The 24,097-nt window shown below is 49.0% G+C and overlaps 1 protein-coding gene across 12 annotated transcripts; it reads right to left on the bottom strand.

The window, feature by feature from the left end:
• Nucleotides 1-2,117: 2,117 nt before the first annotated feature.
• Nucleotides 2,118-24,082, bottom strand: USP20 (ubiquitin specific peptidase 20). Of its 12 annotated transcripts, none has more exons than XM_075112543.1 (26): nt 23,206-23,417; nt 22,194-22,232; nt 19,960-20,172; nt 19,579-19,694; nt 19,142-19,195; nt 18,376-18,438; nt 18,095-18,226; nt 17,415-17,511; nt 17,157-17,226; nt 16,471-16,584; nt 15,266-15,344; nt 13,477-13,918; nt 12,396-12,533; nt 11,009-11,121; nt 10,389-10,561; nt 9,812-9,906; nt 9,207-9,240; nt 8,714-8,759; nt 8,260-8,440; nt 7,655-7,781; nt 7,371-7,540; nt 6,659-6,740; nt 6,170-6,278; nt 5,664-5,766; nt 5,318-5,389; nt 2,118-4,300 (listed from the first exon to the last, which is right to left on the bottom strand). In XM_075112543.1, exons 4-26 carry the CDS (start codon nt 19,657-19,659, stop codon nt 4,140-4,142), a joined length of 2,736 nt encoding a protein of 911 aa, XP_074968644.1. In that variant the 5' UTR covers nt 19,660-19,694; nt 19,960-20,172; nt 22,194-22,232; nt 23,206-23,417; the 3' UTR covers nt 2,118-4,139. The 12 variants fall into 12 exon arrangements, with proteins under 12 accessions (XP_074968644.1, XP_074968649.1, XP_074968646.1 ...); XM_075112548.1 differs by having other exon boundaries at nt 20,105-20,172; XM_075112545.1 differs by lacking the exons at nt 22,194-22,232; nt 23,206-23,417 and adding an exon at nt 23,782-24,082.
• Nucleotides 24,083-24,097: the final 15 nt, after the last annotated feature.

The raw sequence follows: 24,097 nt of genomic DNA, 5'->3' as shown, positions 1-24,097 counted from the left end.
CTCCTGCATTGCTTATGCCCCGCTGTGTTGTCCCTCCAACAGATACCGGGGTGGCTGAAGCCCCCCATGAGGGCCAGGGCTTGTGAAGGTGAGGCTGCTCCTCTCTGTTTGTAGCGGGCCTCATCGGCTCGGTCTCCCTGGTGGTGTGGGCTGTAGCAGACCCCCACTGTCGTGTCGCCTGTCCCTGCCCTCCCTTCGACCCTGACCCGTAAGCTCTCGGTCGGCTCCTCACCTGTCCCCGGCGCAGCGCCACGCGCTCCAGCTGGTCGGGGCGTGGGGCGACACCGGCACCTCCTCGTCCTGTCGGTTCAGGACAAATCGGCTGAAACGGTCTGTGAGCCTCCGCGTTTGGGGGAAAACATGAGCAGGAGGTGGTGTCTGTCTGGTCCGAACGTTGATTTCTCTTAAGCACCATTAGCATTGCTAACTTCAAGTAGGAACAGCCCGGCCTAATGAGGGAGGGAGGGCTGGAAGCTGAAGCCAAGGTGAGCAATAACTGGAAAGAAAATAAAATGACCTTTACGTACGCCGGCTGTGTCACTGAACACGTCGGAGGTACGGGGTGCTGTGTACTTTGGCCATTTGGGGGCCGGGGGGGGTGTTGTGCCACCGGCACCCGTGGGCTACAGTGCGAGGCTGCGGCCTCGCGAAGGGGAAGCCGAGGGGCGCGTGCGCGGTACGTGGGTCCCGCAGCGCTGCCGGACGAGCCAACGCCCCGTCCGTGGGCTGAGACGTGCTGCCAGCGTCGTTAGGTGGGAGCGTGGCGCAGAGGGTGCGGAGTACTGGGCTGCATGTCACAGCTCAGCTGCGCCCAAGTGACCCGGCTGTTGGTGAGGCCGTAGCCTGGGCGTGAGAGGAGCCGCGGGAGGAAGAGCGGCTCGTGTAAACTGAACTCCCCAGCACTCCCAGAAGACCAGGGGAGGGAGCAGACACGCTAAATACTGAGGTTAGCACCATCAGGCCAATGCATGAATAGTCCTCCTATCTCCCCTTTTTTAGCAATCAGCAAAGGACCTGATAAAATAAGGGGAAATGAAGTGAGTTGCCAATGCTTTCTGTAAGAGCTCAGCCATGAAACAGAGCTTACGCTGGCAGCGGGTCCCAAAGCTAGCTGCCTTTGAGCCGCGGGCTCAGCAATGCCGTGGCTGCCTGCTGCAGGAGTTGAGAAAAGCAAGGCTGCAGTCAGATTTCAAACGAACTATAGACGCAGAACTACGCTTGGAGCATTTTAACGGACGGAGGATAACCAAAAGCACAATTACGGGTTTGCCAGAGCAGCACTAGAGCTGTTTGTCTAGACACTGCATAATCCCCTCCCTAGGGGAGGGTGTTCGTTAATGTCTCCTGGAACATGACGAGCTGTTCCGCAGTTGCTGAGGTGACGGGGCTTGTTTGCGAGATGCAAGTTTTGGCGGTTGACTTCAAGTTGTTAAAGAACAAGCTGTGAGTTATTACTAACCCAACTCCAGCTCCACTTCCTCAGATATTTCAGGCTTCAGCTAAGGCGGTGGCACTGACTGCTCTGGCGGAGCGCTGTTCTGGTCCTCCAGCCCCTCCGCCGCCGCCAGCGCTCCCATCCCCTGCCTGCTTTAGCAACTCGATTAATTCAGAGGGGTAGAACGCACTGTTTCCAGGGGCCTCGGAAGCAAAGCTGCTCTCCCGTAGGTGTTCCCAGGGGAGTGGATTATACCAGCAATGACATCTTTAGCCACAAAACAGACTGACAGAAAGCTGCACAGGCTCCCTTCTAGAAACCTAGAACAGCTCAAGGACACTTCAGCTACTTCCCTTGCAAGGTACTGTCATAGCAGCGATAGTCACGAACAGCAAACCAGACAAACTCGGCTGAAACCGGCAAATGAAACATGAAGAGGAAGGCGTAAGCGGAGACCGAAAGGAGCAGGCGCCCTCCTCTGAACGAGCGCGGTATGATTTAGTGGACTTGGGCTACCGAAGCTCCCCGTGCCTCAGAAGGATTTATTAGAGAAAAGCCTCTTAGCAGCAGCAGTTTAGATTTTTTTAGATTTTTAAGAAATTTTTTTCTTTCCTCGTTAATGCTCTCTGGAAGCCATCAGACCCTCTGGCCACGCACGGCAGGCAGCAACTCTTGCAACTCGTTGAATGCACATGGATTTATTGTAACACATTTTCAGCACAAAGTAGAACACTTAAGCACAGGAGTGTTATTACAATCTGTACAGCATCCTCTGAACAGCACAGACAACACGGACATGCAGCCCTACAGGCGCTGCAGCAGATTCGAAGGCGGCTGCAGTGGCTAACGAAGACAGCTTGAAACAACGAGAAATCCCAACAGTAGCTCATTCTCTGACCTCCCCTCGGGCCTGGCTGGGTATATACAAGCATCCAATAAACAGGACAGAAGTCACATGCTGAACCATTTACAGATGCTTTTTTAAAGAAGTTGCTGTTTGCAGTGAACGTTTGGTCTAAAAATAAAATTCTGAAGGCCACATTTTCCTCTTCTCCTACACCCTTTCCCACTTTCTCAAAGAGCAGCCTTTGCCTCCCCTCTCCCTCCCTCCCGCCGCCTTTTCCACGAGGCGCTCAGGAGGCCACAGCCCCGTGCTGAGCCTGGTGCCACCAAGGCCAGACGTGATGCTGCGGGATCGTTCGGGTTCCAGCGCCATGAACACACAGTTTGGTTCCTCAGCCCATGAGAGGCCACCTCTGCCTTGCTCTGCTTCCATGAAATGGCACTCAGACATTTGCAAAGACTTCTCTATTGCCTTTTTGGCTTACGAGATGAACAAAGAACTTTAAAGAATAGCCCTGCTGAGAAAAGTAGTGTTTAGCCTTTTTTGTCTTCCTTCCTGTCGCCACTGCCTGCTATCAGACGCTCCGTGGCTGTGTTAGCAGTAGGTTGGGGAGCCAGTTATTTCTGGTCATTAAATGAGCCACTGTGCACACAAACGACATCTGCATTGAGAAGCTGGAATGGCCTCGGCGCACCGGTGGGGGCTCGTTCGCAGAAAGCAGCTCATTCCTAAAAAGCTGCCTCAGCAGCCCGGGCCCTGCTCAGCCAGGCCCCTTCCCCAGCACTGAACTGCCGCCCTGCCCGGGGCGCCCCAGCCGAACAGGCTCTGTGCAAACAAACGGGCTCCTCACCCTTCACGCACCCTTTGCTCATCGTGACAGATGCGGAGACAGAGCTCGGCTTACGGCAGGGTCGGTCTGAGAACGGGGTTATGAACCAGAGTCCTAAAGTCTGCATCAGGGCTGTCCTGTGTCCTGCTCCAACAGATTCTGCCCGTTACCAGCTCTGAGTCTGAGCTGCTCCTGTGCCGCCCCTGCGAGCTCAACACCCGGAAGGCTGCATCCCATAGCTACAAAGCTGCCGGGAGCTTCAGCGGAAGGAGTTCAGTGGGAAGCCGTTGGGAAGGAGGACTCATCTTCCAGCTTTGTCCTCTGAAAACGTGCTGAACACGTGAAATCAGACACAAGGAGAAAAAAATTCTGCAGCACCATGAAGGTGTGGCTTTAGGGACTAGGGGAGAAAGAAAGGGCCTCTTTCAAAATGTCTTGGCTGATTGCAACTGAATTTGCAAGAATTAGATAAAGAGCAAAACTAGGAAGTTGTGACAGCTGTGCACCATCAGCACAAAACTACCGGGAGACCTTGTGGCTTCAGTCAGCTTCAAATAACAGGTTTCTCTAGTTGCAACACTGCCTGCTGGAAACATAAATAATGTTTCATTATCTTTATACACTTGAGTTAAAAAGAAAAGTGCCAAAAGCAAAACCTGCAAAGGAGCAGAGACTCAGTTCAGTGGGGGCAAGCTGGGAGCGGTGGTTTCTTGTAAGCAAACAAAAGGGAGAGGGCTTGGGTCAAAACGTATCCTGGTGAAGTCTGGCTGCAGTCTTGTACCACAGCTTTATGCAAACGTGAATTGCAGAGAAGCTGATTTTCTCCCAATCTTGCCCAGCACCACCCCCATATTCAAAGCCACCTGAAAAGACAGCGGAGGAAACCTGCCTTCCCTGGAAGCGGTGGTGGGAGCTGCTCACGCCTTCAGGTACCACGCAACGGAAGAGGTTTGACTCCTCAGGGCTCCCCAGCCTTCCATCCCCACACGGACGTATCTGTGCCATACCTTCCCTGCCCCATCCCGCACAGATCACACAGCCCGCGTCTCTGCTTCAATCTTCTGCTCCCCGTGTAGGTTTTCCAGTTCTTGGACCTGGGCCACGTTCTGTCTGATAGCAATCTCTGGGCCTCCTCCGTACAGTGTGCTTAAATAAATCCATGTCTCCTCGGAAATCTGCCCGTAGTCAGCACCTGAAAGGGACGGCAGCGGTAATCAGACGCGCAGCCAGCGGGCCCTTGGTCTGCGCAGGTGTTGGAGGGAAAGGAGGGTGCGCCACGACACGAGGACATCCTCTCCAACCACCTCCCCCTGCACAGGCCCACCCCAAGGAAAAGCCAGGCGCCAGTGGCTCCTGCAGCTGCACGGTCCAGACCCGCCGACGCCCCCCGCGCTGCACAGCCGTCCCCACCAGCCCTCCGCAGTGGTGCCTGCTGCTGGAGGCCACTGGGGCTCCACGGCAGCACAGCCAGTCGCTGCGGGGTTGCTTCTTCCTCTCCCAGCGAGGAGCTGAGCAGCACCAGCCGGGGGCCAGGGGCTGCCTGACCCCCTCTCATGCCCGGCACAGAATGAGCTCCGAGAGCCCCGGGGCCTACACACATGCGCTCAGGCACACCGAGCCCAGGCGGCTGGGGTCGCGCTGCCTGGAAGAGCCTGAAACCATCCTCCAAGCTGTCCTAGGAGGGACAACCTAAAGTGGTCAAAGCACAAAGCAGGGAAAGCAGAGCACTTTGCCATAATGGTTACAGAGGGAGAAAGCAGAAATGGTTGCTTTGAGAGATAACAGAGGTACAAATGCAATCATCTTCTGCTTGGCAGGAGAGCCCAGCAAGAACAGCACAAGCAACATTATTTCACAAGCTGGATCACAGCAGATGCTGAGTAAAGACAAGAAGGGAGCAAGGTGAGCTCAGAGCTACGATGCTGGGCAAAGGCGAGAGGTGGAAGGGGCTGGGGAACAGCAACAGCGGGAGGTGGGGGACTGCAGGCTTCACTGCGGCGAGTCGCATCAGCAAGCTGGTCGTGCAGGAGCTGCCGATGGAGAACTGCGGTGCCGCACTCAGGGCGGTCAGCACAGGGACGTGCAGAGGACTGTCATCCTCTGCAACACCATCTTGCTCTGTGACCGCTTCCCTGGGGACAGCTAGATCCAGCGGAACGTTCTCCTGCACCTTCGAGGAACGCTACAGGACAGCAAGCACAAGCCTTACCCTGCTTAACTTGCATGTGGCCACCTGGTTTTGTGAGTGCAATCTTGCTGTTGTCAATTGGTCCGGGAGGCTCTGTAAAAGGAGAACAAACACATCAGAAAACCATTCTGCTTTCCACACTGACACCAGATTCAGCTTATTTTCCGAGCTAGTTTTCTTGTTATTTCTGCCCTGCCCTGGGGGACCTGCAGGCAGTCTTGCTGGTGCCTGAACTCTGTCCAGCCCCAAGTCACACCAGCCACACGAAGCAGGTGCCGTGCTCACTGAGGAGGTGCACCTAGCAAACAGACTTGTTTCCATTCTGCCTCTCACCCCCGACAGACTCCAGAGGTCTCTGGCTTCTTACCGTTATCCTTCCCCTTGACAAAGGCTTCCCACTCACGGAACCACTGCATGCTGATACAGTAGATGACACTTGGAGACTCCTCTGCCTGGAAAGCCTTGTTCAGCTGGGAGAGCAGAGGAGAACAGAGACACACAGGAAGGATTTAGTCACTCCTGACATCCAGCGGAGCCCCTTTTGTTAACTGTAAGGCAGCCTTGCCGTTCTTCAGAAGAACCCCTTGTAATTCTACCGCCTTCCTTACAACCTAGTCCTGCTCCCCAGAGCAGGCAAGAGACTAGGATGGTTTCAAACTTTGTGTCTGCATGCAGCCACGCACAGCATTATCCTGTTCTGGCTGCCCCTGCCTGTGCTGTTAGCACCGGGGAACCCCGAGGTCAATCTCCTGGCCCTGCTGTAGATCTTGTTCTGGAAAACAGGGGCAGGAGTTTTCCACTAACTGTCTGTGACAAGTCTCTGTTTCCCACCTCTGCCCTTTGCGGTTGCTTCCAGATGCTTCCCATACGAACCTTGATGAAGGTGTCGATTTCAATTCTCCTGCGTTTGGCCAGTGCTTCAATCTCCACTTGGCAAATCGAGCACACGTACAGATGGTTCACAGCAGGGCCACCCCCAAACCTGAGCACAGGAAGAGAGGGAGGGGAATGGAGAATTGCAGGAGAATGGAAATGCTTCCCAGCCCTGAATCCTACAGAGATGGATTTTTATACTGCTACAGATGCTGGTGAAGGAGGTGCAGCTGCAGCCATTTTCTGTATGGAGAGTACTGCCCGTACTCAACACGGCGAGGGTCACAATACTGCCCTGGGACAATGCACTGATGTGGCTCAGTTTGGTTTAGATGTACCTGCCAGAGCCTCCTCAAGACTTTGCCAGCCCACACCGAGTACTGCACACCGTTAAGGTGCCCTGGGAAGGGATTATGCCCTGGTCACTGCCCAAGGTGTGAAACAAAAACCAAAACTCATTGGGAGGAAGAAGGAAGCGGCCATATTCACCTGTTGTAGAGATATTCCCACACATTCTGGGGCAGAATCACAACCAGGTCATCGATGTAGTGGTACTTATTAGGAGGGATCCCTGTGGTGGAAAGGCAAGAGGGAGAGTTAACCAGGGAACTCATTATTGCTGGGTAAAGACACAAATAAGAAAAAGGAGATCTTGCTTGCTGAAAACGCCCTGATTCCAGAATCCGCTTCCTCTGCTAATGGAAGCCAGTCAAGAGTTCATTAACTGTGGAGGTTTCCTAATTCATGGCCTCAATTTCTAATCAAGCGCTTCATTTCCATGGTTATTTATAAATACGAGGGCTCCCCAGCCTGCCAGGTGAAGAAGCAGAACAGTAGAAGGTGGCAACAGCTCTCTTCAGTAGCGCTTGCTCCATTCTCCACACAAACACTGAAGGCCAACCCTACCGATAGGGTAACAGGGGTAAGTGCTGCCTTATCTGCTTTCTACAGGTTTGCTTTTGAAAACAAATGGAGAACTGAAAACTGTTGTTTCCCAGCACTACACAATCCCTCCGGGCCTCTGATCAGCAGGACAATGGGGTAATTGTCTCATCTCTCCCTGAGCAGGCCAGAGTTTCTGCCAAAGAAGCGGATCCTGCTGCAGCGTACGCTGTACCAGGGCTACAGCCAGAGCTTTTTTTCTGGGGCATAAATGTATAGCTGCGAGTTGCTATTCCCAGGTCCAGCAGCACTGCCTTACCTCCATGAGAGCACAGAAAGGTGTGATTGGTGATGGGACCAGGCTCGGCAAAGGTGTTGAATTTATTGAGCCACTCTCGAGAGATGTAGAACTGCAGTAAACTGTGTTCCTTCATGCTGGCAAGGGACACAACTTTCTGACGCTCTCGCACAGCCTCTTCACTGCTTTTCCTTAAGGTGGGAAACAAAGAGAAAATAAGTGATTCCTGAAGACTTAGTTTCCTGAACACATTTCTAGGTGTTCTGCAACCGGGAAAGGACTGCAGCGTCCAGGGCGCTGCTCACCTGTAGAACAAGACATAGGCTTCTGCATTCTGCACCACGGTCTCATGGACTTCAGTGACATACTGGTCATCAAACTCGTACCACTGGCCATTGATCACGTTCTGGCAGTAGGCTATGTAATGCCCACCTGAAAGAGAGAAAACACGACACTGCTGGGATTCAGAGTGCAGACAGAAGTCAGGCCTGGGATAACCTCAGCAGCACAAACAGGATTAGATGCTGGCAGAGAATGGAGAGAGAGCTGAGGGGGAAAAAAAAAAAAAAGGCTAATTCCTGTTCAGGCAAGCTTTGCAGGAGCAGGGGAGCCTGGCACTGTCACCCTGATTTGCCCTCCTTGGAAAGGGCCTCAGCAAGACTGAATATTGGGAAAGGGTTTGAGCCAACCCAGTGGTGAGACTGAAATAGCTGCGGAGCATCTGTCAGGAGCTGCTCGGTTCACTTTTCAAAGGGCAGAGGCTGCACAAGCCTGGGAATGGAGGGGATGGGTCCTACATTGCACTGCACCCCAGAAGAGGTGTTGGCTAGTCCTGGAAAACACTTCTGCGTTGCTCTTGCTCATCTCGTTCCTGTTCACCTCTGCCTGTACTCACAGAAGGAGGACTTACTGCCTGCTGTGCCATGGTGACAGATGACCGACAGGAGATCATAGGTGGTGATCTGGGAGACGCACTCCTTGGCTAGGAAAGGTCGCAGATCCAGCCCTTCCAAGGGGAAGGAGACATGACTGTTGATCTTGAAGGAATACATCACCTCATGCCGGAACCGCTTCAAGTGGATGCAAAGAATCTAAAAGACCAAAGACAGAGAACACCGACGTGCTGTTTTGCTGTGGGTGTTCTGATCCGACAGCACATCTCGGTGCATCTGATCTTTGCAAGACTTCTTTGCCTGTTAGCCATGAATCCTGCTGGCTCGTCAGCTTAGGATGGGGAAGTCTCTTTTGGTCTAGATACAGGACTTTGCCACCAAAACAAACTGCTATTTCTGTTCTACCTCTAGCCTCCTCACCTCCTCAGTCGCTGCTGAAAGAAAACTAGGAAACAAGGTGCTTTTACTCACCTCTGGTAGACGGAGGACTTTGCAGTACTTTACTCCGTTCCGCAGTCTGAGGGAGAAAAAGAAACTAGCTGTGAGAAATCTCTAAAGCAAAGGGATGCCAAAGACACCTGCTCTGGCTGGGTCTTCCTTGCTTTGAAATCCAAGACAAATCCTGAATGCCAGCAGCAACAAACCCAGGCTCTTTGCAGCATCCTTCCCAAATGAAGCACGGCATGAGCAGTTTGTCATGCCTCTTCTTTCTAACACAATAGCTCCAATACTGCCAAGCCCTGTCCATATCCTTCTGCCTTTCTTTTACCCGCAAAGCCAGCACTCTTCCTATCTGCAATCAGTGACCTCTCAAGACCAGAACTCTAATTTCAGGCAAGGCAAGAGTTTTACATGCCACTCAGCAGACAAAATGTCCTGGGAGAGGGCACAGCAAAATGTTTGACAGCAGTACAGAGAAATAAAGTTCCAGAGATACAACAGAACACAGATAACACAAACTTACTTTTTACACCGTTCACAGCTGTACATGTTGTCCCCTGTAGATGAAGAGAAGAAAGCCATTATGCAGTTACTCAGAGCACACAACGCTGATACAACCACATTTCCATCCAGTGCAGAGAAATCAACTTAAGTGACTTCTTGGGGAAGCCAGGGTAAGAAGAGATCAAAAACAGCACTCTCTCAATAAGCACAGGCAAAAAGAGAGTGCAGTCAACTAGCAGAAAAGTATACAATTGTCCACTGACACAAGTGAATACAGAAAATCCTTTAAGTCCCCTAGACCTTATGGAGTGGATAGAGAAGTCAAAGAAACTAAGGCAGGTCAGGAGCCCCAGCACTCACAACCAACCAACAGCCACGTCTGCTCCTCGCTGAAGACGCTCTCACCCAGATTCAGAATGAAAAAGCTGCAGCCCTGAGCTGGTGGGAAAACTCAACTTCTGCTCAGAGATGCTGAGCTGCCAACATTTGGTACTGCCAGTCGCTAAGTGCAACACTGAGGCAGGATTTCCAGGAGATTTAATCTGCCTCCAAAATGCACACGAAATACTCCTCCATGCAGTTTTCCTTGTTTTGTGCTGCCAGACTCCACTCAAGAAAACTCACCCTTCAACTCATCTGCTGCAAAAAAGGCAGCAAGGCAATCCTCCAGTGTCACAACAGGACCCCAAAACCAGCTAGGGATACAGGACACCACAAATCTGCAGAAGAGAGGAGATTAAGAGAAAGTTATACATAAAACAGCTGGATGCTTTGGCGTACAAAACCCCAAATGGATGATGGGTTTCCTTCTAGTGTAGGTGCTAAGCTCATCACACATCCCAGAGGAGCAAGGAAAGCATGATTTCTCTCAGCTGATGTTCCTAATGTGATTGCTCAAACTGGAAATTATTTGGAAAACTACACCAGAATTAATTTGCTCCAGAGGGCAAGTCTGAGCTAAAGGCAGGAGTAAGTGAGGGATTATCAGCTGCACAAGAGATCTGAAGGTGTATGGCAGAACTAGAGGAACAGTAGCAACTGGTTTACATTAGAAGACTCAAAGACCTGTGAGGTACCACATGCTGTTGCCCAAGGAATGGTTAGGACTGACGTTCTGGTGTAAACACCACTGGTTAGGGAGAGCTGCCTCCAGCACTGCAGGGCAAACCCCAGAAAATGAGGTCCTGCATAGGGAACACACCTCCGGATATACTCCATGATGAAAGCAATCCAGCCTTGTGAGGCATAGTTGTCCCCACATGCCCCTGCCTTAGCTGGCACGTTTTGGTAGATGGCAGAGTGCAGCTTGGCCAAGTCCTCCTTCCCTGGGATTGGGAGTGACAGGTCCTGGAACGTCTCCACTGTCGTAGAAACCTGGAAACATCCAAGAGGAAGAGATCTGAGTTTCCTGTGCATGTAATGGAGCTGGGTCCTGACCTTCATCACCTTTTATCGCTGCTTGGATTTTGTCTAGGCTAGAAACCTGAGCTGGCACTAACAGCAACTTGCTCTGGCTAATTATTCTTCACTGCTGTCAGCAGGATTACTTTTGTTGTGATTTTTGTAGCACTGTAATCAGTTTTCTAATGTGAATGTGATATTGCTAGGCCAACTCGGTAGCACAGATAAGCAACAAGACCCCTACAGAGAAATATGACTTCTTGGCACGGCGGGTTTCTCACACCTCCTCTGCCATCCACCTGTTGTCATTTTAGAAAGCCTACAGCATCCCACAGAGTTTGGAAATAGGAGCACTATTTCTTAAGAAATCTACAAGCCAGAAGACTCTGCTCTTTGACTGACAGCCACCAGAATACTCACTCTGTCGCAGGTGAGGCACTGCACCAGGCTGAGAATGGAGCCATCAAAGATGTCAGAAATCACACTGCGATAGCGAAGTTCTTTCTTCTTCTTCCCAGAAGCCTGCATCTGGGCTGAAAGACAGACAAAGAAGCCCCACCATGTAGCAACTCCTTCCCAGTCTCCCGTCTCCGTAGTCATGCAGCCACACAAGAAGAACACAGGACAAGTGCTGTCCTGCACGTTCAGACACCACTTGCATGCCAGTGAGACAGTGGAGCCCGCACTAAACTGACACAAAGAACATTGCTGCTTCGCATGGCACAAGAAAGGGGGAGGTAGCCAACTGATCCAACACAAACGTGCCAGCTCTCAGCAGGCAGAAATTGTCTTACTGGAAATCCTCTCTCCCTCTTCCTACTACATTTTTAGAAGCCTGACCCTTCCACAGAGAGTCCCTGCTTTTCTCGGGTCCTGCAACATTTTGCTCTAAGCTTTACACTTTACTTCCTCTCCGCCCTAACCTGCCTGTGTACTTTGTCCTTTTTTTTATCCCTCTGACATTTACCATGTGTTCCCCAGGTTCTTGCACTGGAGAGGACTCTCCACAGCAGGGACTGGCCAAACACAAAGTTTTGTTTAATAACAAACCCTTTTCCCCACGCACACGTGCATGGAGACAGAGTGCTTTTTATCCTGCCAGAACATCTGTGGCTGTGCTGACCTCAGCCAAGGGGGCTGGGGGACAGCCGAGGAAAGAATGCCATTATTGAACAGCTGTAGGGACAGTGGTGTAAGCACATGCCATTGTGCTCGCAGGCTACGCAATGCTGAGGGATTTCATTTTGCCATTTGCTTGTGATGAAGAGACCAGTTTGATAACAACAGAAGCCAGGCTCCACTCTGAAGCCTAACAATGCTCCCAGCGCTGGATTGACATCTGCAGCCTTAATTCTATTATTGTGAGCCTAAGATGTCTCAGAGACAGGAAGCTCTCTTTTGGTAACATCATCTTACAGTTCTTTGGCCCACACGTTATGAAATTCAGGTCTGGCAGACAAATGTTTACGTGCCTCCACACTCCCCTAAAGGGACACAGCTTGTCCCTGAGACTTCATATCCATTTTATTAATAACAAACACAGCATGCAGATGCAGATATGGAAGTCATTTCAGGCTCCCATATAAGAGCACAGTAGAGCATCTGTTGTGCCCAGAGCTTGATTTTACCTGCAGGTTTACTGTAGTGTTTGCCTAGTACGAGTTTAGAAAGCACCGATGTCCAGGGGAATCAGCACTCTTCCAATTGTTAACCAAGAATCACAATGATGATTCCTTCTCTCTTCTGCAAATGAATCCCTCCTCTATGTGCTCCCCGCTTTGCCCCCAGCATACAATCTTTGCACTACCTTTCTTGAGTACATAGGAAGGTCCAAGCCTGGCAGGACTGGAGCGAGGAGGACTGCTGGAGAGCTTTGAGTGCATTTCATGATGGACTGGACTGCAGGGGCGTGAGGAGCAGCGCACATAGGCATCATTGTCAGGTTCTGTTGGGGAAAATGGGGAGGGAGAAGAGCACTGGTGAAAACCCCAGTTATGAAAGGCAACCCTACCGCAGTCAGCGTCAGCCCAGCTCGGCGTTCCAGCTCAGAACCTCTCCCAGTACGCACAGTTCTATGTTTATTAATTGTCCTGCTTGCACAGCTTGGCAGACATTGCTTCCTCGGTGCATGGATAAGAGTGCATACAGGGCTATACTGAGCAACTAATAATTATATATATACACATATATATAAAAAAAACACCAACCCGCCATGTTTTCACACTTATGACTAATTAGGGTTTACAGCTCGCGCCTGTATCACTAATCCACATAAACAGCATTGCTTCTTCAGTGCCAGTTGGCAGAGTAAGGCTCTTACATAAAAGAAGTGTTGAAAGATCGGATATGTTCAGTTTGAGGTGACTCCACACCTACACATTAACTGCTGCTCTTTTCTTTTCCCTAAGACATAAAAATGCACAAATTGTGCATCTCCTGTTTCTCTCCACAAAGCCCACTGTCCAACACTCACAAATACCTTCTTCCATGCCTTTTCCACAGCTAATATCTCTCCAGGGCAGCCTACCAGATAAAGCAATGTAGACATATAAAACCTTTTTCTTACATTAGGAAAAGGCACAAACACAGCATTTGCAGGTTTGACAGAGGCAGCTATCGCTGCCTTCAGGATTCGGTTTTTACTCCGTTCCGTAGTACTTTAGCCCAGCTAAGCACCCCTCTAGGTCACACATTACGTTTTCTTACAGAAGCAATTGTGCACAAAGACAGAACTACTGCCAGGGACACCAAATAAAGCCTTGGATGCAAAACCTTTTGAAACCCATAGAAGGAACAGTCACGTTATGTATTGTTTGCCACTGCACTACAACTGCTGGAGGATGATAACACGTCTTCTCACAAATAACATGACTGGAAAAGGTTTATACCTGGTGTCCTACATGGGCTGGCAGGACGGGGAGCTGGCAGCACCTCAGGTGAGGCTCTACCGTCAACTGGCATCATAGTAGTATCAACATCTGCGTCCTCATCCACCTGCTCTGAGTTGCTGCGCCGATGGCCACAGGAGAACTTTCTGTCCTTCATCCTCTCTTTCTCAGAGATCCCTCTCCCTGCCTCATCCTGGATCAACAGCTCTGTCTCTGCCAGGGAGCCGCTGCCCATGCCCCCTGCAGTCCGACTTTGACCATCTCCTTCACCCCTGTCACTGCTTGAGTCACAGGAGAGGAACTCATCCTCCGAAGGACTTCGGTCACCCTCTCGCTTGTCATCCTGGTCACTGGTATCCAAATCCCTCGTCTCTGCAACAATTGGTTCTTTCAGTTCTTCGTGAAGTTGATCCATCAGGCATCGCAGGAACTCCTGAGTGTCCTGAAAACCAGGAGTAATTCCATGTTAGTATCCATCCAGAAATGGGGCAAAGAAGAGGGGCAAAGGAAGAGACGGCTCCACTCGCAGCTTCTTTCAATGCTGCCCACAAAGGTTAGCCACCTCTGCTACACAAGGAGACCCCAGTAAAGCAGAGAGTACCGTGGCGATGTACCAAGAAGTCTGTCTGCTACATAAATGTTAAATGATAAAATGCCCAATTTTTATCTGAACGTCTTCAGCTGAAAGACACTGAAAAGCCAGAGAGCAGCCAGAGCATGCAAACCATGAGCTTATTTATCAGGGGTTTACCACTGATAAGAGGCGAGACAAGGAGAAATGTAATGAAAACAGCGGCCTATAGAGAATAGACTCTAACCCACAAAAAAAACTTTCATGAACACTGACTTCTGCTCACAGCAATCCGTTTTGTAGAGAGGGCAGATTAAAATCTTTAATAAATAGGGAATAGAACCAGAAACCAAAGACTGCACAGTCTAGGTGCAAGCTCCTACATTTATAATACATGGTAAAAGAGCTGATACATTGGCTTCAAAGGACCTGCTGGAAAGCGACTTGGTATTTTGACAACTCCAGAAGTTAATTATGATGTTTCTGTTATTTTATGGACATTTGGCTTTTAGCCTGCCCTGTCTTCCTTTCAATTTTATCTCTTTACAGCTGAGAGTTTTCCAAGCCAACGTTCTTCACATCGAAGACAAATATAGAAGTTCTTTCATTAATCATTATTTTTATCCTCTGTTTTGATTTCCTGTCAGTATCACAGTTCAGATGTACTGTCACTTCTCCTGTAAATTTTCTAATCATAGTTTGAGGTTTACATTTTATTCTAAAGAATAAACACAAGAGATACACTGATCAAAACTGATCAAAACTTCAAAGGAGAAAAAGGACACTATCTTTAAGTAGGATTTAGTTTGCTGTAATTCCCCAGACAAAGAATATAGAACAGTCCTATCTTTGACTTTTTTTAAAAGATTTATCCAGATTTCTCAGCTCTGACATGAATAAATAATACCTAACTCTCATATAGCACATATCAATAGATGTCAAAGCCCTTTATAAAGGAGGTGGCCATCATAATTTCAGAGGTGAGAAAGCTGACACAGGAAAATGCACTGATGGGATACCAGCAAGCCAGAGGCAGAGCCTGGAAGAGAACCCAGGTCCCCTAAATCCCACCCACGTGCACTATCAGATCACTAATACTGACACAAAATGGGCATGACCCCTGAGCTCAAGCTCTTCCTTCTGAACACAAGCATCACCACTGCAGGAAGAAAAATCCCACCATCTTTGGAATAATGGCATGTTTTGTTGAGGCCCCACCTGCTGTGCATAGCCTCGGAACATGGGGTTGACGAGTTTAATTCCATGGGAGAGACTGCTTGGAACAACGTAACTTGGGCTGTTTAGACATGGAAAAAAATAAAAGAAAAGAAAAAAAAAGAAGTTAGTTTGCTTATCAGACCTGGAGCCAGTTTGTCTAGTAAGCCATATAACAGGGTGTGGTAACTAGTTAAAGAGGACGTAAGATAATCATGCACCTGCAAAGCTTGGGTGTGTATTTCTCTATTAGCTGGACGGCACACAAATTGAGAGACAGAAACATGTCGCAGTCATTGCAGTCTGTCCTTCCAGAGAGACTCTACAGTACATTTAACTTAAAGCTCTGTCCACACTTTGAATTGTCTCAAGTGATTCTTTCCAGATCAGGGTTTTGCAATTAGTTACTTGGTTTGATTTTGTAGCACCACGTCTGTCTGAAAATCTGGGTGGGCTGGCCACCCAGTAATGAGGTAAATCAAACCCACTATTAAAATGACATTATATTGCTTCAAAGCCTACAGCCTTCTCTTCCAGGAAGACACAGTTCACTTTTGCTCTGTATCTTACATATCCCTTGTTGACAACTAACACGAAACAAACATGCAATGCCATTTAAATTCCTCGTTTGATTTTTTCCAATTGATTGCACAGAGCAGACATCCTCAGATTTAAACAAGCCGCATTATTTTACACTATCCTTTGAACTGGTCTAGAATGTGAACCAATAGCAAACATTTCCCAAAACATCACCTGCATTTTCCACTATCTTTGGTAAAAATCACTGTATCACTTTTTCCATCCAAATCATCAATCCCTCTGCTAATCAAGAGCAGTGCAATTAAGTGCTGGTCAATCCATGCAAAATACTCGGAAATGGCCACGAGTATTCCCTTACTCCATCACTTTTTGTTCATTGCCAACAAGGAAGCTATATATAAAAAAAATCTCTTTCTTTTTAAAGTGATAACGTTAATGATGTATTCTTTAAACTGACATCAATATGCCCATTTTATCACCAATAGCAGGACACGGGATCTCCTAGATATGTGGGAATCCTCACATACCCATCTATGTAGGGTTTGAACTGACTGCCTTAGACAATGCACTTATCCCTGAAGATCAGATTTCCTCTTTGCTGATGCCAGACTTCAGGACTAACGTAACTAGGACACCTGTCCAGGTTGGATTAGGTAGCGACCACTCACCGTTTTTTATGCCAAACCTCAGACACTAACTTCTGGTAACTTTTGCAGAGTGCTGGTTTCTTATCTGTACGGACCAGTCCACCACATTCCAGAAAAAACTGTGTGAGAGGTGGGCTACAAGAGGAAAAAAGAATTGAGTGCACAGAAATTTCTCCTCTGCTTCTATCTAAGGGTTTATCAGAACTTAAATGCATGCCTCTTTGAAATCATGCTTAAGATACTGGTTTCTTAAATCAAGGGAAGAAGTGATTCCAGATGCAGACTTGTCTCCTAACTTGAAACAAATAAAAAGGCTGATCTGAGTCTGTTCCCAGTATAGAGAAGAGATCCTGGACTTGGCTCTCAGCAGGATGGCTATAGAATATTTTAGGATATGGGCTGTTCAAACAATATCACTGGGGAGAACAAAGAGATGTGACATGCCTTCCCATGCGATAAACACTTTTCTGTTGCAATAGAAATTGTGAATTTTTACTTCCAGCACTCATCCAAACATAAGTCTCGTATGTATCCACAAGCTGGCTATTCACTCAGTTTCCTACTGTAAAACTTCCATTGCCCTAAACAAACAGTACCTTTTTCTGCACCTAGCCTGGCTGATCTCTCTTTGCAAGACTGATGAAGCTGCCACTTTTGATATTTAGTGAAGTCTAGTAAAGACTCTACTGAAAGGCCCTAATGCCTACCAGTTAGAGAGAGCCTGAAGTGCTGCATTCATGTAGCAGGAGTTCCCAAGATTTTTCATTCCAGTAAGGCCTAAAGCACAAACAAGACAGGCATCAAACACTTTCCAGACGTGCTGCTTTCTACATTTCTCCCCAAAGGAGAGGGAATTCAGCCCTTCCTAGGCAGTCTCCACACTCTGCTCCTAGGAACCTCTCAGTGCAGGTCCTACAGATTGCAGAGTTCTCCTCATAGCCCTTTCATCCACTCGATGCAGTTACCTCTTGGTTTCAAATCATCATCCTCTGATTCAGATTCGCCTTCATCAGCCACTGCAATTGGAACAGCTTTCAAAGGGTGAGCAGGCAACGGAGAATCCTAGATTAAAGACAGAGAAGTATCAGTGAGAGGCCTGCTTTAAAAGATGAGTTGTGAGAGGTATTATCTTACACATCCATTAAGCCAGCCCTTCAAAACAGCACGCTGGAGAGGAAAGAACCAGTTGCACCGTCTACCCTTCTCAGTAATGCAAGGAGGGAGTGGAAATAATACCATTACTGCTTCCAGTACACATTGTAAGAGAAGCAGCAGGAATACGCAGCAGTGTCACAAGTACATGTGTTTCTGGTCTGACAGCTAAAACATCCATGGGCCATGCACTGAATATGAGGACGTGACAGCTGTTGTGGTTCCTCCCAGAAACAGACGCCCCATGAAAGAGGCTAGGAAAGGCTAAAAATAAAGTCAGAATAGATATCCAGGTCATCTGGAAGTCTTCTTGCTGGGACATCCTATAAGGTAAGGGTATTGGTCCTCTGGCTACAGCTAGCCACTTTCAGCAAAAGAGTTCCCATTGCAACAAAAGCCTGGACAATAGCGGAAACCTCTTGGCTAATTTTGCAACAGGTAAACAAAAACCCTGCCAAGCCTTCAGCCCTGCCACGTTGTGACACAGACCCACCGGCTCAGAGAACTTCACTGGCGGCGACTGCGTGTGCGTTGCCAGCCGCTGGTCCAAGAACACCTCCTTCTCACAAGCGTAACACCAGACCCGGAAAGTGGTCAGATTCACCGTCAGGTTGTGCTTTTTAGCCTAAAAATTAAAAGGTGAAATAATGAATCTCATTTGACAGCTGGCTCAAGTTGAAGCACAGGATTACCAGAATAGGGTAGTGGAGGATCAGGTAATAGGAAGAATCCAACGCTGTCTGTCTGAAGATGGACAACAGAAAAAAAGCTCACCTGTGCATGAAGTGTGCTGTGGTCAGCAAAGGACTCCCCACAACCAACATAAGAACAACCGATCTAGTGAGAGAAAAAGCAAAAGTACAATGGGCACACCAGATTAGACCTTGCACAAAATAGTCTGAAACTCCAGTCCCACCACCAGCTGCAACTTCAGAATTGATCTTGCCAGTTTTCTAACCTGCTTTTTATTCAGAGCCCAGAATAAGACAGAAAACTGGAATTGTTTGATTTAAGAAAGAAAACCTGGAACGAGGTCTGCACCCACATAAAGGCACCATTCCAAGGCAATTGCTCCAATGGGCAGCTCATTTGAGCAGTCTCAAAACGTCTGGGCATTCCAGTGTAAAAATAAACCGCCCCTGCCCACCCGCATGTCCCGTCATTCCTTTCTGCCTCGCTGCCCTGAGAAACATCCTCTGAAGTCTCACACTTGCAGCCTCCCTTCCCGGTTGCCAGCAGAGGCAGGACCCAGCCAACAGTCAATGCTGGGCATTTTATTCATTCCTAATGGGACGACCAGGGGGCAATCGCCTGTGAGGAGCGAACTGTTACATCTCGGCATATTCTGACAGCATTAGCCTTTAATCTAGGGATTCTTTTCCTCAGAATCCATCAAAAAACAGTGCATAGTTCTGCTGTGAACCCCCTCATTGCTACCCACTTTTTTTTTTTAGGACAATACTTTCTTTTTTTTATTATTATTATTATATTAAAGAGAAGTCCCACCATATCATGCACACAAATAGCAAGCCATTTTTACCTGAAGACAAGCCCAGAGATTTGGTCCCACAGCTCCACAAGACTGGCAAGTTCCCTGCATATTCATGATAAAAGAAGGTTTGTTTGCTTGTTTGGTTTTTAAGTAACCTAGTCCCTCAAGAGTGGGAAACTTCTCCGTAAGACAGGCCTCGCCAACCTACAGCTCACAGTGTTTCATTTCTTAGTATCACACTTCCAATTAAATATACACTTTGCAGCGTTTTATCTAAGTGACACGTTTCAGCAGGATAAAATGACAGTGAGAAATGGGTCAACAAAGGCTTACTTTATGGCGCCTGTGCAGGGTACATCAGCACTGGAAGAAGAGTTTCTGCCTCTCCTCTATGGACATAGGCAGCATTTTCTTCAAAAAGCCAACATGCAATCCCATGCACAATAGCTAAAAGGGAAAGGACTGACAACTAGAACACCCCATACCTTGGATTTGAGCAGCAGATCATCCCTGGTCACCTCTCCTATGGAATCCAGGTGAGGACAGATGTCTCTTGTATCCCCCATTTTCACCAATGCTCACCTGCTGAGGGGGTGTTTTCCTAGGACGAGAAAGGGTAGTTCCTTCCAGCTACATGCCAGATTTGCTCTCACAGATTTTAAGACAATAAATTAGCATGTTTTCTATATTAGAGGTTATGATATCCATCTCTAAGGTTCAGAGATCAAAACAAATCTATATCTGCAGTCATATTAGCTAGCACAGTTCTGACCTGTTGTTGAGTGGCTGCATTGGGGTAGCGTAGGTAAGCGAGCAAGGCAACGGGGAGGAGAAAGAAACACATGAATAAAGCTAATAATCTGTACCATGAGGAACGTGCATTCAGAAATGTAGGGAGGTGCTGAGTGCACAGGCATAGCTTCAGCAGCGCAGCTGCTGACTCAGTTTCAGGTATGGGGATGGATTCGCTGTAGCCTCAAAACGAAAACAGCAGTACAGTGACCCACTGACCGCCCTCTTCTTAATCTTCAACTCCGAGACTGCCTGGTTCATGTAGCATCTCTGAACGATGCAAAGTCCTACAGCAATAAATAAGAACTCCCATTAACTCATACATGCTTTACATACATAACTTAACTGGTCTCGTATACCGTGAATACTCTGTACTCCATGCACCTGACTAGACTGAAAAGCTACGCTTCCCCCCCTAGAACCTGGGTGTTACGTGCTTGCTCAGCCCGTAGGGTGGGAAGATAAATGTGGCGATCTGAACCGACTTCCTCTTGCCAAACACAAATGCGCAGCATGAAAAGATACAAATCTAATTAGCTTGTTTGCATGAAACTTAGATTAAAAGTGAAAGGGCGCTGCAGCCCAAGGCGCGAGTATTTAGTCTATGGTGTCTGGGGGCTTCATGCTACCCATACTGAATCTAACATTTATTATACTACTTTATGAAACATAAAAAATATGATTACTGTTGTAAATGAAGCTGGGCAAAAGGGAATAAGACTTAAATGATCTGTAACACAGATAACCAGTCTTCAGCCTCTGAGGAATCTACCATTTCATATATAGATTTTTAACAACGTGAGCCACATAACTCTCAAAGACCGTACAAAATGTAACAACACACTGTTCCACGCAGCTCATTCATCCAAGCACTGCAAGTGCAGAGGATTTCATAGCTGCGTGCTTAAGAGCATGATAAACACTTTCATGGTGGCCATGGGTATGTAAAAGACTTTAAACACGTCTCAGTAACATGCAGCTATAAAAAAAAGGAGTTTGCATTGCTTAAGCACAGTTTAAGTAACTTCACTTGTGGCTGTTAAAAAAAAAAGAAAAAAGAAAAGTGATATTATCAACACAGACCAGGATCCAAAACATTCCTACTGGCTGGAAAGGAAGCAGATATGAAAAGCCCATGTCATTACACAAAAGAAGTGGAAAAATCTGATGAACTCGAAGTTAATGACTCCAGCAGCATGGCTGCTACACTCTGCTGTTTTCTCATTTTGAGGACATTTGAAAGAACTCCCAGTGTTATCTGGTCTGAATCACTGACAGTGGGCAGAAAATAAAGAAAGAAAAAAACAAAGGATAAAGGAATAAGCCACATCAGCAACACTTTTCTTGGGAGCTGAAAAGCTAGCCTAGCACCTTGCCTTGGCAGAAGACAAACCTCAAGGATAATTTTATAACAATGTTTTTCCACCACTCTTTGGAACTGAATAAACTGAACTGGAGGGCAAAGCAAAACTGGAGGGGGAAGAAATCCTATTTGCACGCTAGAAAACACAACAGTGGTTGTAGCCAGGACGTCAGTAACCTGTGAAGAGATGCTTAACAAACAACTGAGCAATTTCATGCAGCTTCACAGAGAAGCAAAATAGTATCATCTAACATATGTTGATTTAAAAGATGAGTGACAACAGCGCAGTATCTTTGACTAACACATAAAACTGGGACACTTTCAGGCTCTGAGTTCCTTCCTCAAAACTGACCCTGTTTCCCAAATGCATTGGCTCGTCCAATTAAAAAAAAAAAAAAAAAGCATCAGTGCCATGTTTGCTATTTCACCTTCCTTGATTTCTCATCCCTTTCTCAGAAGAGGTTTCCCAGAAAACCTAATAAAGAAAATACTGTTTTAAAATTTACTCCAGACCCCTTCATCTTCACCAGCTCCAGCGAACTGGGAACCAGTTCTGGAGCACACTATGTTAAGTACAGTCTTGTGGATGGGGGTGGTTTTAGCGCATCCCGTGGGACCACCCCTCTAAACAGAATTAAAACCATGCCTTTAAACTTTCCAGCACTAGGATGCTGATCTCCCCACCTACGTCTCCCCTTTTTCAACAAAACAGGGAAAAAACTCATTTCACCTCTCAGCCCTGACTGAAAGCATCCAAAAAAGTTCAAGACGTAACTGTTAAGTATTCAGTCCCTCCCTGCCTTCCCACAGCTCTGCCCTAAGAGCTTTAGCTGGTGCACACAGCTCTCTAACACTGCTCAGGAAGCTAGGAATTTAATAAAAGCACTGCCAGAAAGCTTAACTTTGCTTGTCAAATGTACTGTGTATGATGGGAAAAGAAGTTACCTTAAAACAAGACCTTCAGCCTGTCTTTCTCAAGCACCACTGTGAAAGAACAGTACACGAACACGTCAGAACAATTCCACGGTAACTGCAACCTACTTTCAGTTGCTTAAATTGCTGCCAAACCCAGTGTCTCTGCCTTCTACAGCAACACATTTCTCGGTTTTGTTTTGGTTTGTGTGGTTTTTTGTTGTTTTTTTTTTTTTTTCTTAAAGCAGTTGTGTGGTTTTGTACCAAAGCTAGAGCCAGCTGTCAAGAATTTCAGATGCATGCAGATTCACGGCCTGCAGAGTGACTGTTTGTACAAATAAAAGAAATCAAGAAATCCTAGCGCTGTTCATCCACAAAACAACTCCCAAGTCTGCTCGCTCATCTTGCATAACCTACCAAAATAAAGGAGTATCTGCAGTTGTTCTTAGCGACATTTTATGCTTGAGATATTAAAGAAAGAAATATTTACTGAACTGCTCTACTGACAAGGAAGAACCAGAAACCAGGTGCTTCTGACTTTTTGCTGAATGTTTGCAACTCATCACGTATCAGAAAGCCAGGCGTTTTATGTAGAACAGGCAAAGGAGACCAGGTTTTAACATAGATTTATTCCTGGGGGTCACGATACGACAGCCCGCCTGGAGATTTAGCTTTTAAGAAAACAACACCTTCGGGAACTCGCCCCTCGCCCTGCTACATCCCCTCAAGCGCAGCAGACCCCCAAAAGACAAGTCCTCGCCTAAGGGACGCTACAGCTGCTAAGCATGGCTGAAATTGAGTATCAATATCACCGCAGGGTCCCGCTCCGAGGGTGGCGGGGGCGCGGAGGCCACTGTCACCCCGGGAAAGGCACCAGAGACCCGCGCACGGCGGGACCTCGGGGCGGGGGGAACCGGGCCGGAGCCCCCCGGCCGCTGCTGCATCATCCCGGGCCCGGCGCGGCCGCCCTCCCCTCAGCGCCGCGGCCGTGACGGGCCCCGGCCCGACCGCTCCCCCCGGCCGCCGCCCCCCGGCCTTCTCTCACCTGCGGGATGCCCGGGGCGTCGCCGCCGCCGCCCCGCCGCGGGGCTGCGCCTCAGGCCGGGCCGCCGCGTAGGCCGCGCCCCGAGGCCCGGGGAATGGGCCGCGGCGCCCCGAGGAACGCGGCGGGGGCTGAGGGAGGAGCGGGGGCCGGGCCGCGGCGGGGCGGGGAGCGCAGGGAGGGACGGGAGGAGGCGGGCGGGCGGCGCTGCCCTTCCCGGGGGGCTCCCCAAGCCCAGACCCCTGTCGGAGCCCGCCTTACCGGGGCGGTGGGCGCTCAGCCCTCGGCGGGGCGAAGTCCGGCTCTTCTCAGCCCGGGGAGGGACACACCCACACACACACACCCACACACCCACCCCCACCAGCACGGGGATGCGGCGGCTCCCGCTCCGGCCACGGCACCGGCTCGACGTGGTGCAGCCGGGCGTGGAGGAGCCGCGTCCCGGTTGAAAGGACGGGTTTTAAAACACGAGTGGGCGACAAAGCACTTCCCGAGGCACCTTGTTGGCATCCCCGACGCGACACACGCGCAGGGCGGCGGCGGCTCGGCCGGGGCTGCGATAAACAACTCGCCACTTACACGGGATCTCATCGGTAAAGATAATTCCTGGTTAATTCCCCTTTTTCCAAGGAGCTCCCCGTGTGCGGCTCCCACCGCGCCCGGACGGTGTGCGGGGAGACGGCAGAGCCGCTTCGAAAATACCCCCCGAGATGCTTTTGGGGGCCGCGGGTGTGGGATTAAGGGCAGAGCGAGTCCGGGAGGACGCGGCGAGGGCCTCAGCCCCACCGGCGGAGCAGCGGGAGAGGACGCCGCTCGCCGGGGCAGGCGGGAGCGCGGCCCGCGACTCCTGCCCGGCCACGGTGCTGGCGGATGGGCGGCCGCGCCCGGCTTCGTC

The sequence above is a fragment of the Phalacrocorax aristotelis genome, chromosome 17 (genome assembly GCF_949628215.1).
Source record: "Phalacrocorax aristotelis chromosome 17, bGulAri2.1, whole genome shotgun sequence".
Taxonomy (NCBI): domain Eukaryota; kingdom Metazoa; phylum Chordata; class Aves; order Suliformes; family Phalacrocoracidae; genus Phalacrocorax; species Phalacrocorax aristotelis.
This window is presented reverse-complemented; position numbering and strand designations above follow the sequence as displayed.